The following is a 15,175-nucleotide window of genomic DNA, read 5'->3' as shown; positions in this document are numbered from 1 at the left end:
CTTCTTGAATCTGAGAATATTCTAAGTTTTCCTGACTTCAATCCATGGTGCTAAATAATTTGGTTTTAATTGTTTCTTTGGCTCTTTTCTCCTCTGAACATCTTGACCACCCTAAATCCAAAATTGGCTTTTTTAGCCACAATTCTAGTTGAACCAGACCTGACCCTCATGTGGTGTATCTAGACATCCAGAAAGATATTAAACTTTATTTTTTGTACCAGCTGATAGTTTTGAAACACATATAGGCAAAGGATTTTCTTCAAGCGAGACTTTCTGATTGTAACAGAATCAACACCTTGATTACCTTAGCATTGTCCTTGAGATAAACAGCATAAACATATATTCTTAACTTGATTTAAAAGGCCCTTCATGATCTGTCCTTTGTGTTCCCTTTCTCAAATCACATGTTCCCTCTCCCTTATCTCAAAATAACCCTCCTTCTACATTCAGTCATCCAACTACATTGGCCTTGTCTCAGTAGTCAAACATACCACAAAACACCAGCCAGTGGGCAATATGCTTTGGAAGGTATCCCTCATTAAATTGTTTTAAACACATTTCAAGTTGTGTTAACAGTATAATTCTTATTTTTAAAAGCTGTATTATCTTGAATATTTCAGGACACACTGAGTGATATATTTAGATTTAAATATCTGGAAGAGATAAAATGTTACAATAATGATACATTGTTGCTTATTGAGAAAGCAAATATTCCTTTCTTGCCATTGGGTCCATTGAAGGTATGTGCGTCTCTGCCAGTATAGAGTTTCTGAAGTCTTCACTGAAAACAAAGCTGTGGAAACTCTGAGGTATGAAAGAGGTTGTAGACTCATTTTCTTCAATCAGATTTTTATATATCTGTGTTCGTGGTCAAGCTAGGCCTTTCAGTATCATATAAAATCCATCATTTCCTATCACTGAAATAAAACAAAACCAAACAAGATATACTGTAGACTTTATTTCCCAGACTCTTTGATATAAGTATGACTACAATAAAGATTACCATTGCTTCACTTTTAGCAGATTTCTTTTAGTTTAATCAATAAGTGACTTTAATGTGGCACTTAGGCATCACAAATAATTTAGTCAAATAACAAATATAACAAAGACATGTCTACATATTTAGAATACTATTTTCTGACAGTTATTTATAGTAATAAATCCTTTTATGTAACTGATAAATGCTAGAAAAGAACCATGGTGCCATATCAAGATTAATAGATATAAGACATCATGAGAAAAACAGGGCCAGAAAAGTCCTTGAACTTTTCTAAATGCCTCCCACCCCACAAAAATGTGCCTTTCTTCTTATTTTATATAAGTAACAATATATACCTACTATTAATCTTCATTTATCTTTGTTCTGGACAGAATGATGATCACTCATAGAACTGAGTAAAGAATATAGTATGAAAAGGGAGGGGTTCCCTTCCTGTTGGTTGTTTGGCCTGAGGCAACCCATCACTGGAGCCTACCTGGGCTCTTTGGTGCGGCTAATGACGGATGCTGGGAGGGCTTACGCCAAGGTGTACTTCCCAGAACTTCTGCTGCCAGTGTCCTTGTCCCCACTGTGAGCCACAGCCACCCCTGCCTCTGCAGGAGACCCTCCAACACTAGCAGATTTTTCTCTCAAGAAGTAGTGCAGCTTTGAAGACTCCTAGAGATCATGGCAACATTTTTCTCAACTGCATCAACCAACAAGCATTGCTACCTCGAGGAAATAAGAGGCTGCTGAACTCATCCTTGATTCTGTCAAACTATCCTCAATATGTATAATTGGTCCCTGTGTGGTTGTAGGCAAGAAAAAAAAAAAAAAGGACTGAACCCCAGAAACATGACAAATGCTTTGAAAATGGCTTTGGACTAAAAAAGTCTCCATGTGTTTCATAATGTAATCTTTTTGCTTATGAAAAATGCCTGTGAGGATGTCATAGAATGCTGCTGCTGGAAGATTCAAAGCTGTCTCAATGCGTCTCAGCTTTGCTTGTCTGAGTGGAATGAAACCAAAGCTGAACCTTCGTATAGTGCCCTGCATGTGAGGCTGGAGAGGCTGATCGCTCACCCACCTCTTCTTTTTCTGATACACCAGAAATACATTTACACGTGGAACTCCTCCTACAGAACACCTACTGAACGCTGGCAGAAGACCTCAGACCTCCCAAAAGGCAAGAAAGTCCCCATGTACCTGGGTAGGGCAAAAGAAAAAACAGAGACAAAAGAATACGGATGGGACCTGCACCAGTGGGAGGGAGCTATGAAAGAGGAAATGTTTCCACACACTAGGAGCCTCTTCACGGGAGGAGACTGTGGGTGGTGGAGGGGGAAAGCTTCGGAGCCGCGGAGGAGAGCCCAGCAACAGGGGTGCAGAGGGCAAAGCGGAAAGATTACTTCACAGAGGATCGGTGCCGACCGGCACTCACCAGCCCGAGAGGCTTGTCTGCTCACCCACCAGGGCAGGCGGGGCTGGGAGCTGAGGTTTAGGCCTCGGTCGGAGTGCAGGCAGAGGACTGGATTTGGCGGCATGAACACAGCCTGCAGGGGGTTAGTGCACCATGGCTAGCCGGGAGGGAGTCCGGGGAAAAGTCTGGACCTGACGAAGAGGCAAGAGAATTTTTCTTCCCTCTTTGTTTCCTGGGGCGCGAGGAGAGGGGATTAAGAGCGCTGCTTAAAGGAGCTCCAGAGACGGGCGCGAGCCACGGCTAAAAGACGCTACGGCTGCTGCAGCCGCCACCAAGAAGCCTGTGTGTGAGCACAGGTCACTATCCACACCCCCCTTCCAGGGAGGCTGTGCAGCCCGCCACTGCCAGGGTCCCGGGATCCAGGGACAATTTCCCTGGGAGAATGCACGGCGCGCCTCAGGCTGCTGAAACGTCCCGCTGGCCTCTGCTGCTGCAGGCTTGCGCTGCATCCATACCCCTCCTTCCCCACAGCCTGAGTGAGCTAGAGTCCCCGAAGCAGCTCCTCCTTTAACTCCATCCTGTCTGAACGAAAAAGAGACGCCCTCCAGCGACCTACACGCAGAGGCAGGGCCAAATCCAAAGCTGATCCCCGGGAACTGTGCGAACAAATAAGAAAAAGGGAAATCTCTCCCAGCAGCCTCAGAAGCAGCGGATTAAAGCTCCACAATCAACTTGATGTACCCTGCAACTGTGAAATACGTGAATAGACAACGAATCATCCCAAACTGAGGAGGTGGACTTTGAGAGCAAGATCTATTATTTTTTCCCCCTTTCCTCTTTTTGTGAGTGTGTATGTGTATGCTTCTGTGTGAGATTTTGTCTGTATAGCTTTGCTTCCACCATTTGTCCTAGGGTTCTATCCGTCCGTTTTTTTGTTTTCTTTTAATTTTTTTTCTTAATAATTATTTTTTATTTTAATAATTTTTTAAATTTTATCTTCTTTCTTTCTTTCTTTCCTTCCTTCCTTCCTTTCTTCCCTCCCTCCTTCCTTCTTTCTTTCTTTCTTTCTTTCTTTCTTTCTTTCTTTCTTTCTTTCTTTCTTTCTTTCTTTCTTTCTTTCTTTCATTTTCTCCCTTTTATTCTGAGTCATGTGGATGAAAGGCTCTTGGTGCTGCAGCCAGGAATCAGTGCTGTGCTTCTGAAGTGGGAGAGCCAACTTCAGGACACTGGTCCACAAGAGACCTCCCAGCTCCATGTAATATCAAGCAGCAAAAATCTCCCAGAGATCTCCATCTCAACACCAGCACCCAGCTTCACTCAACGACCAGCAAGCTACAGTGCTAGACACTCTATGCCAAACAACTAGAAAGACAGGAACACAACCCCACCCATTAGCAGAGAGGCTGCCTAAAATCATAAAAAGTCCGCAGACACCCCAAAACACACCACCAGACGTGGACCTGCCCACCAGAAAGACAAGATCCAGCCTCCTCCACCAGAACACAGGCACTAGTCCCATCCACCAGGAAGCATACACAACCCACTGAACCAACTTTAGCCACTGGGGACAGACACCAAAAACAACGGGAACTACGAACCTGCAGCCTGCAAAAAAGACACCCCAAATAAAGTAAGATAAGCAAAATGAGAAGATAGAAAAACACACAGCAGATGAAGGAGCAAGATAAAAACCCACCAGACCTAACAAATGAAGAGGAAATAAGCAGTCTACCTGAAAAAGAATTCAGAATAATGATAGTAAACATGACCCAAAATCTTGGAAATAGAATAGAGAAAATGCAAGAAACATTTAACAAGGACCTAGAAGAACTAAAGTTGAAACAAACAGTGATGATCAACCCAATAAATGAAATGAAAAATACTCTAGATGGGATTAATAGCAGAATAACTGAGGCAATAGAACGGATAAGTGACCTGGAAGATAAAATAGTGGAAATAACTACTGCAGAGCAGAATAAAGAAAAAAGAATGAAAAGAACTGAGGACAGTCTCAGAGACCTCTGGGACAACACTAAACACACCAACATTCGAATTATAGGGGTTCCAGAAGAAGAAGAGAACAAAAAAGGGACTGAAAAAATATTTGAAGAGATTATAGTTGAAAACTTCCCTAATATGGGAAAGGAAATAATTAATCAAGTCCAGGAAGCACAGAGAGTCCCATACAGGATAAATCCAAGAAGAAATACTCCCAGACACATATTAATCAAACTGTCAAAAATAAAATACAAGGAAAACATATTAAAAGCAGCAAGGGAAAAACAACAAATAACACACAAGGGAATCCCCATAAGGTTAACAGCTGATCTTTCAGCAGAAACTCTGAAAGCCAGAAGGGGCTGGCAGGACATATTTAAAGTGATGAAGGAGAAAAACCTGCAACTAAGATTACTCTACCCAACAAGGATCTCATTCAGATTTGATGGAGAAATTAAAACCTTTACAGACAAGCAAAAGCTGAGAGAGTTCAGCACCACCAGAACCAGCTTTACAACAAATGCTAAAGGAACTTCTCTAGGCAAGAAACACAAGAGAAGGAAAAGACCTACAATAACGAACCCAGAACAATTTAGAAAATGGGAATAGAAACATACATATCGATAATTACCTTAAATGTAAATGGACTAAATGCTCCCACCAAAAGACACAGATTGGCTGAATGGATACAAAAAAAAGACACATATATATGCTGTCTACAAGAGACCCACTTCAGACCTAAATACACAACAGACTGAAAGTAAGGGGATGGAAAAAGTTATTCCATGCAAATGGAAACCAAAAGAAAGCTGGAATAGCAATTCTCATATCAGCCAAAATAGACTTTAAGATAAAGACTATTAGAAGAGACAAGAATGATGCTACATAATGATCAAGGGATGGATCCAAGAAGAAGTATAACAGTTGTAAATATTTATGCACCCAACATAGGAGCACCTCTATACATAAGGCAAATACTAACAGCCATAAAAGAGAAAATCGACAGTAACACATTCATAGTAGGGGACTTTAACACCCAACTTTCACCAATAGACAGATCATCTAAAATGAAAATAAATAAGAAAACACTAGCTTTAAATGATAAATTAAACAAGATGGACTTAATTGATATTTATAGGACATTCCATCCAAAAACAACAGAATACATATTTTTCTCAAGTGCTCATGGAACATTCTCCAGGATAGATCATATCTTGGGTCACAAATCAAGCCTTGGTAAATTTAAGAAAATTGAAATTGTATCAAGTATCTTTTCCATCCACAACGCTATGAGACTAGATATCAATTACAGGAAAAGATCTGTAAAAAATACAAACACATTGAGGCTAAACTGTACACTACTTAATAACGAAGTGATCATTGAAGAAATCAAAGAGGAAATAAAAAATACCTAGAAACAAATGACAATGGAGACACGATGAACCAAAACCTATGGGATGCAGCAAAAGCAGTTTTAAGAGGGAAGTTTATAGCAATACAATCCTACCTTAAGAAGCAGGAAACATCTCGAACAAACAACCTAACCTTGCACCTAAAGCAATTAGAGAAAGAAGAACAAAAAAACCCAAAGTTAGCAGAAGGAAACAAATCATAAAGATCATATCAGAAAAAAATGAAAAAGAAATGAAGGAAATGATAGCAAAGGTCAATAAAACTAAAAGCTGGTTCTTTGAGAAGATAAACAAAATTGATAAACCATTAGCCAGACTCATCAAGAAAAAAAGGGAGAAGACTCAAGTCAATAGAATTAGAAATGAAAAAGGAGAAGTAACAACTGACACTGCAGAAATACAGAGGATCATGAGAGATTACTACAAGCAACAATATGCCAATAAAATGGACAACCTGGAAGAAATGGACAAATTCTTAGAAATGCACAAACTGCCAAGACTGAATCAGGAAAAAATAGAAAATATGAACAGACCAATCACAAGCACTGAAATTGAAACTGTGATTAAAAATCTTCGAACAAACAAAAGCCCAGGACCAGATGGCTTCACAGGTGAATTCTATCAAACATTTAGAGAAGAGCTAACACCTATCCTTCTCAAACTCTTCCAAAATATAGCAGAGGGAGGAACACTCCCAAACTCATTCTACGAGGCCACAATCACCCTGATACCAAAACCAGACAAGGATGTCACAAAGAAAGAAAACTACAGGCCAATATCACTGATGAACATAGATGCAAAATCCTCAGCAAAATACTAGCAAACAGAATCCAATAGCACATTAAAAGTATCATAGACCATGATCAAGTGGGGTTTATCCCAGGAATGCAAGGATTCTTCAATATATGCAAATCAATCAACGTGATACACCATATTAAGAACGTAAAAGAGAAAAACCATAAGATCATCTCAATAGATGCAGAGAAAGCTTTCGACAAATTTCAACACCCATTTATGATAAAAACACTGCAGAAAGTAGACATAGAGGGAACTTTTCTCAGCATAATAAAGGTCATATATGACAAACCCACAGCCAACATCGTCCTCAATGGTGAAAAACTGAAAGCATTTCCACGAAGATCAGGAACAAGACAAGGTTGCCCACTCTCACCACTCTTATTCAACATAGTTTTGGAAGTTTTAGCCACAGCAATCAGAGAAGAAAAAGGAAATAAAAGGAATCCAAATTGGTAAAGAAGTAAAGCTGTTACTGTTTGCAGATGACATCATACTATACATAGAGAATCTTAAAGATGCTACCAGAAAACTACTAGAGCTAATCAATGAATTTGGTAAAGTAGCAGGTTACAAAGTTAATGCACAGAAATCTCTGTCATTCCTATATGCTAATGATGAAAAATCAGAAACTGAAATCAAGAAAACACTCCCATTTACCATTGCAACAAAAAGAATAAAATATCTAGGAATAAACCTACCTAAGGAGTCAAAAGACCTGTATGCAGAAAATTATAAGACACTGATGAAAGAAATTAAAGATGATACAAATAGATGGAGAGATATACCATGTTCTTGGATTGGAAGAATCAATATTGTGAAAATGACTCTACTACCCAAAGCAATCTACAGATTCAATGCAATCCCTATCAAACTACCACTGGCATTTTTCACAGAACTAGAACAAAAAATTTCACAATTTGTATGGAAACACAAAAGACCCCGAATAGCCAAAGCAATCTTGAGAATGAAAAACAGAGCTGGAGGAATGAGGCTCCCTGACTTCAGACTATATACTACAAAGCTACAGTAATCGAGACAATATGGTACTGGCACAGAAACAGAAATATAGATCAATGGAACAGGATAGAAAGCCCAGATATAAACCCACACACATATGGTCACCTTATCTTTGATAAAGGAGGCAGGAATGCACAGTGGAGAAAGGACAGCCTCTTCAATAAGTGGTGCTGGGAAAACTGGACAGGTACATGTAAAAGTATGAGATTAGATCACTCCCTAACACCATGCACAAAAATAAGCTCAAAGTAGATTAAATACCTGAATGTAAGGCCAGAAACTGTCAAACTCTTAGAGAAAAACATAGGCAGAACACTCTATGACATAATTCACAACAAGATCCTAGAGAAATGGAAATAAAAACAAAAATAAGCAAATGGGACCTAATGAAACTTCAAAGCTTTTGCACAGCAAAGGAAACCATAAACAAGACCAAAAGACAACCCTCAGAATGGGAGAAAATATTTGCAAATGAAACAACTGACAAAGGATTAATCTCCAAAATTTACAAGCAGCTCATGCAGCTCAATAACAAATAAAAACAAAAAATAATCTAAAAATGGGCAGAAGACATAGACATTTCTCCAAAGAAGATATACAGACTGCCAAAAAATATATGAAAGAACGCTCAACATCATTAATCATTAGAGAAATGCAAATCAAAACTACAATGAGATATCATCTCACACCAGTCAGAATGGCCATCGTCAAAAAATCTAGAAACAATAAATGCTAGAGAGGGTGTGGAGAAAAGGGAACACTCTTGCACTGCTGGTGGGAATGTGAATTGGTTCAGCCACTATGGAGAACAGTATGGAGGTTCCTTTAAAAACTACAAGTAGAACTACCATATGACCCAGCAATCCCACTACTGGGCATATACCATGAGAAAACCATAAATCAAAAAGAGTCATGTACCAAAATGTTCATTGCAGCTCAATTTTCAATAGCCAGGGGATGGAAACAACCTACATGTCCATCATCGGATGAATGGATAAAGAAGATGTGGCACATATATACAATGGAATATTACTCAGCCATAAATAGAAACGAAATTGAGCTATTTGTAATGAGGTGGATAGACCTAGAGTCTGTCATACAGAGTGAAGTAAGTCAGAAAGTGAAAGACAAATACCGTATGCTAACACATATATATGGAATTTAAGAAAAAAAATGTCATGAAGAACCTAGAGGTAAGACAGGAATAAAGACACAGACCTACTAGAGAATGGACTTGAGGATATGGGGAGGGGTAAGGGTAAGCTGTGACAAAGCGAGAGAGTGGCATGGACATATATACACTACCAAATGTAAAATAGATAGCTAGTGGGAAGCAGCTGCATAGCACAGGGAGATCAGCTGGGTGCTTTGTGACCACATAGAGGGGTGGCATAAAGAGGGTGGGAGGGTGGGAGACGCAAGAGGGAAGAGATATGGGAACATATGTATATGTATAACTGATTCACTTTGTTATAAAGCAGAAACTAACACACCATTGTAAAGCAATTATACTCCAATAAAGATGTAAAAAAAAAAATAAAAGGGAAATTATTCATTAGTAGGAAAAAGTGTTGTTTTCAGTACATATCCTACTTCATATTGTTACTCACCACAATCTGTCATCTGATCCCATTACATAAAGTTCCACTATGTGACTGTAGATCTAGCAGATTTATTCACTTGTGAGCTATTTGAATGAAACATAAATCAGTTTTTTTTCTTCTGAAGCCTGTCATTTTTGAGAAGAAGATCGTGGGAAATGGATGGTGTTTCTCCATGTCTCAGTCCTTTACATTTCTTCAAAGGATCAGAGCAAATTGTTCAAGTGCTGTGAGAAGAACTTTTCTTTCAATTTGCTTATTAACTTGCTGTAAATAGAAACTTTACAAATTGATTTTAATGCACAGTTGTGTTTCTGTTTTATTCCCTATGACATGCCAACTTCTTGCCTTCTCTGCTTTTTTCTAAACTGAGTCCTTACTAGTGGGTTTCTTTTGGTTACCATCTATACATCATGACTATAGGATATTGATTTTTTATTTTTGTCTTCTCTAAAGCAAGGGTTGCGTTTGTTTGGATGCCGGGGCTTAAAATAGATTCTTCCTGGGTAGCACAATATCACTTATTAAACTTCTAATCTGTGTGTCAAGGGCACTGTGTAAACATCGCTTTTGTTTTTTAATTTTATTTTTTGAGAAAATAATATATTTTATTTTTTTAACATCTTTATTGGAGTATAATTGCTTTATATTGTTGTGTTAGTTGCTGCTGAATAACAAAGTGAATCAGCTATACGTATACATATATCCCCATGTTACCTCCCTTTTGTGTCTCATTCTCACCCTATGCCAGCCCTCTAGGTGGTTACAAAGCACGGAGCTGATCTCCCTGAGCTATGCAGCTGTTTCCCACTATCTATTTTACATTTGGTAGTTTATATATGTCCATGCCACTCTCTTACTTCGTCTCAGCTTACCCTTCCCCCTCCCTGTGTCCTCAAGTCCATTCTCTACGTCTGCGTCTTTATTCCTGTCCTGCCCCAAGGTTCTTCAGAACCTTTTCTTTTTTTTTTTAGATTCCATATATATGTGTTAGCATACAGTATTTGTTTTTCTCATTCTGACTTACTTCACTCTGTATGACAGACTGTAGGTCTCTCCACTTCACTACAAATAACTCAATTTCATTTCCTTTTTTGGCTAAGCAATATTCCATTGTATATATGTGCCACGTCTTCCTTATCCATTCATCTGTTGATGGAAACTTAGGTTGCTCCTATATCCTGGTTATTGTAAATAGTGCTGCAATGAATATCTTGGTACTCCAAAGAAGATGTACAGATTGCCAACAAACACATGAAAGGATGCTCAACATCACTAATCATTAGAGAAATGCAAATCAAAACTACAATGAGGTATCACCTCACACCAGTCAGAATGGCCATCATCAAAAAATCGACAAACAACAAATGCTGGAGAGGGTGTGGAGAAAATGGTACCCTCTTGCACTGTTAGTGGGAATGTAAATTGATATATCCACTATGGAAAACAGTATAGAAGTTCCTTAAAAATCTAAAAATAGAACTAACATATGACCCAGAAATCCCACTACTGGTCATATACCCTGAGAAAACCACAATTCAAAAAGAGTCATGTACCAGAATCATTGCTTTTTAATAGCTATTGTGTGAGCTGTATGAGAACTATATTGTAATAAGTACACTGTGTAGGGAAAAGATAATAATAGTTTGTAAGACTAGTAATGGTCTTGAGAAATTACATAGAGAAGAAAACAAGTTGGGGAAAGAGTGTATTCTAATATATACATTTATATTCTGTTTTTTTTTTTTTTTAAATAGAGTAACTGACACTTCTTAGTATAGAATAAGAGCTATGGAAAGAAATCCACTGTGGGAAATAATTTTATTGCAAGAGTTGTTAGTTACTTACCCAATATAAAATCTTTCCTTTTCCTTTAGTAACAAAACCACAATTTTATCGGGTGTTGTATGTGCCAGTTTAAAAATTGAATTTCCCAGAAACTCTTACTTGTGTGGCCACGTGACAACATTCTGATTGATAAAACATTGAGAGTATCTTTGCTTTCCACATACGCACACCACCCCTTCTTCCCTGCTACCTAGAACAGTGATAGGATATTGGAGCTGAAGCAAGCATCTTACAATTAAGGAAAATGCAAGGAGAATTTCAGAGGCCTCACCTGAGACCATGTGACCTCTCATTATGTAACATAAACAAACCTGAAAATTTTTATAAACTAGTGTCCTCTAGTTCTCTATTACTCACACTGAACACAATTTCTGTGTGGATATTTTTGGAATTTCACTTAACTCTATCCATAAAATATGTTCACCTTACTGATGAATATAACTATTCAATTCCTCTAGAGAAAATCTTCCTTCAGCCTTGGCCCAGTGACAGTGAATTCGACTGAATTTCTGCTTACAATGCATTAATTTTCACATTTACTTTATAAAAATATCTATAATATTAAGGAGGCTGTTAAGGAATATAAGTAATATAGGGAATTTGAGATCCATAGAAAAAATTTTTGGTCAGAAAGTATCTCATAAATATTTAAATTACTTTTAAAAGCAGTCAAATAAAGCTATTCTGGAAGCTGCTAACTCCATTTATATAAAAGATGATGACTGTATTTGAAACGGTAAAGGGGGCTGTATTTTAAAAGAAAAACTTTTATTAATATTAGATAACATTTTCCCTTTTTTATTGAGGTATATAGTTGATGTACAATATTATATAATTTTCAGATGTACAGCATAGTGACTTACGATTTTTAAAGGTTATATTCTATTTCTAGTTACTATAAAATATTGATTATATTCCCTGTGTTGTACTATATATCCTTGTAGCTTATTTATTTTATACAAAGTAGTATGTACCTCTTAACCCCATATCACTATCCTATCTTACCCCTCTCCCCTTTCTTCTCCCCACTGGTAACCACTAGTTTGTTCTCTATATCTGTGATCCTTTTTCTTTTTGTTATATTTTTGTTTTATTTTTTAGATTTCACATATAAGTGATATCATATAATATTTGTCTTTCCTGCTCTGACTTATTTCACTTAGCATAGTAACCTCCAACTCCATCCATGTTATTGCAAATGGCAAAATATTATTTTAATGGCTGAATAGTATTCCATTGTGTGTGTGTTTGTATGTGTGTGTATATATATATATATATATATATATCAATCACATCTTCTTTACTCATTCATCTATAGACAGACACTCAGGTTCCTTCCATATCTTGGCAATTGTAAATAATGCTGCTAGGAACATGGTACAGTGTTCAAATTAGTATTTTCAAATTAGTGGTTTTTTTTTTTTTTTGGATAAATACTCAGAAGTGGAACTGCTGGGTCTTATAGTTTCTTGAGAAATTGCCATACTGTTTTACATAGTGGCTGCACCATTTTGCATTCTTACTAACAGTGTACAAATGTTCCCTTTTCTCCACACCCTTGCCAACATTTGTTATTTCTGGTCTCTTTAATGATAACCATTGTAGTTTTAACTTGCAGTTCCTGACAGTTAATGACGTTGAGCATGTTTTCCTGTGCTTGTTGTCCATCTGTATGTCTTCTTTGGAAAAATATCTATTCGAGTTTTCTGCTCATTTTTTTAATTGGGTTGTTTCTTTTTTGATGTTGAGTTGTATGAGCTACTTAAATATTTTAGATAGTAACTCCATTTATATAACAGTCATATTATTTGAAAAATTTTCTCCCATTCAGTAGGTTGTCTTTTTGTTTTGTCAGTTGTTTCCTTTGCTGTGCAAAAGCTTTGAAGTTTGATGAGGCTCCATTTGTTTATATTTGCTTTTATTTCCTTTGCTTTAGGAGACAGATTCAAAAAAAAATTGCTGCAATTTATATCAAAGAGTGTTCTGCTTATGTTCTCTTCTAGGAATTTTATGGTTTCCAGTCTTACATTTAGGTATTTAGGTAGATACCATTTTAAATGGTTTACTGTATATTGATTACTTTTTCTTTTCAAAATAAGGTACTATACATGGATCAAGGGCTGGTTTAGGAGACCTGGATTTAGTCCAATTGTTGTGTTCATTATGTAATCTTGGGAGAGTCATATATTCCTAGGTTCAACTTCCAATTCAAAAATTGTCATGCTAGGTCAAATTATCTACATGTATTAAATGTTTTATTTTGCTGGTTATTCAGTGAATATAATACATTTTTAGGTTGTTGGAATTACTATTAAAAACTTAAATAAATTATAAATTTCAAAACGAATATAAATAATGAAAATTATACCAATGGAAAGATTATTTGTAAAAATTTTGGCTGACTTTAATTAATGAACTTTTAGAAATACAGATGAACAACACTTACCTAATTACAATATTTAAATTAGTTAAAAATATTTAAAATCTCACATTAAATCTCCAGAAAAATGTTTTAAGTGTTTACCTACATTTTGAGGTCCCAAGTCCATTTCTACTTTCCCCTATCCAAGAGATGATTGTGAAGTTTTGAGAAAGTTAATGCAGTTTTCAAGGATGAATCTTCATGAACCATAGGGAACACCTCAGTGCAGTGAAAGCATATCCACACATAGAATCAATATACACTCTTCAAGGCCATGTTTGCCTTTAAGGGAGCCATGGTCTTTATAGTAGGACTAAATATTTTATTACTTCTATTGTAAAAGCATGTTGTTTGGACTATGGTTAATTTATATATGGAAAAGATGCCCACTAAATTTTTCATGAGGTTTAGCTACTGTGTTTTTATATGTTATATGAAATTTAAACCATGACAGAAAATAAAGTCTATGCAGGCTAAGAAATGTTAAAGTTTTAGTAATCAAAAAATATTTTTCATCATTAAAAATATAGTATTTTTAAATGAGGAGTTACGGTGTTTTTGAGATATAACCTCATAAAAAAGTAAGAGTAAAATGATAAAATGAAAGAAATAGGAGAGAAATAACACTGCAAGACTCAGTGGACTTCAAGTAAAGAAAACAGTAAACAAGACATATATATATATTAAAAGACAAAAACCCGTATATCAGTCATTTCATAGAAATATTTCAAGGTTAATATACAGGCAGATATTAAAGAATTTTTTATCTGGTATCTAATTCCTGGTTCTAATTCCTGATTCTTTTAGCTCTCTGAGCTTTATGTTATCAATCATAAAAATATCCTCTGTCCAGGCCATAAAATGAGATCCAATGAAAAACTCTTGAGATAATTTGAATTAAGTAAACTATATCTATTAAGTAAACTATATCTATACATCTATATGGCATATAGAGTTTACCATATGTAATATATATTGTATAAAGTATTTTATTATAGTGATATAAGTAAGCTTTATATATAGTCATCTTATAGTAATCATGTTTTAGTACCATTTTCACTTAAACTAGAAATATGTAGGTGTGTTATGCAGTATTTGAAATCATAAAATTGTTATCCTTGTTAGTATTTTATTGTTTAAGAAAACAATGCATGAGAGGCTGAGTAATGGTAAGTTTAAGATTCTGTCTTAAATAATGAAGTTCCAAAGAACTTATGGCCAGAAAAGAGACCAGAAGGTGCAAACAGCTGTGTGGAATTGCAGGAAAGAAACCAAAGCCTCAGCAGCAGATTGAAAGTCAGCAGCATGGTGATGAGGAGTTACTAGGGGGAATACTTTAAATAACAGCAGAGGGAGGGAAATGCATCCATGAATAAAGAAAAGGGAAAAAGAAAGACACCTGGTTGGACTTGTTTTTTTAAGTTGGATGAACAAAGAGATTTACAAAGATCAGATATTTAATGAATTGACTGCTGTGATAGTGAAACAGATCTGAGCTGTCAGAATTAGATGTCTTAAAAGTCAAGAGAAGGGTTGCAGCACAGGTAGGCGTAAACACAGAGAATTCCAAAATTTTTTAATGTGTTTGAAAATATGCACTATTGAAATATGAATTGCAAAGCCTTATTTAGTATAAATGATCAAATTAAAGTTGATATTTGTCAAGGGTTGAAAGTTCAT

General features: G+C 36.4%; 1 protein-coding gene across 1 annotated transcript in view; it reads right to left on the bottom strand.

Moving 5' to 3' along the window:
* The window catches only part of CNBD1 (cyclic nucleotide binding domain containing 1), a 397,045-nt gene that overhangs the window by 100,855 nt on the left and 281,015 nt on the right, over positions 1-15,175 (bottom strand). Inside the window, 1 exon segment of the mRNA XM_060127732.1 lies at positions 724-917. Coding sequence (XP_059983715.1) covers positions 724-917 — 194 coding nt within the window.

The sequence above is a fragment of the Lagenorhynchus albirostris genome, chromosome 17, assembly GCF_949774975.1.
Source record: "Lagenorhynchus albirostris chromosome 17, mLagAlb1.1, whole genome shotgun sequence".
NCBI classification, from domain to species: Eukaryota; Metazoa; Chordata; class Mammalia; order Artiodactyla; family Delphinidae; genus Lagenorhynchus; species Lagenorhynchus albirostris.
The sequence above is the reverse complement of the archived record's forward strand: the minus strand, read 5'-3'. Positions and strand labels throughout refer to the sequence as shown.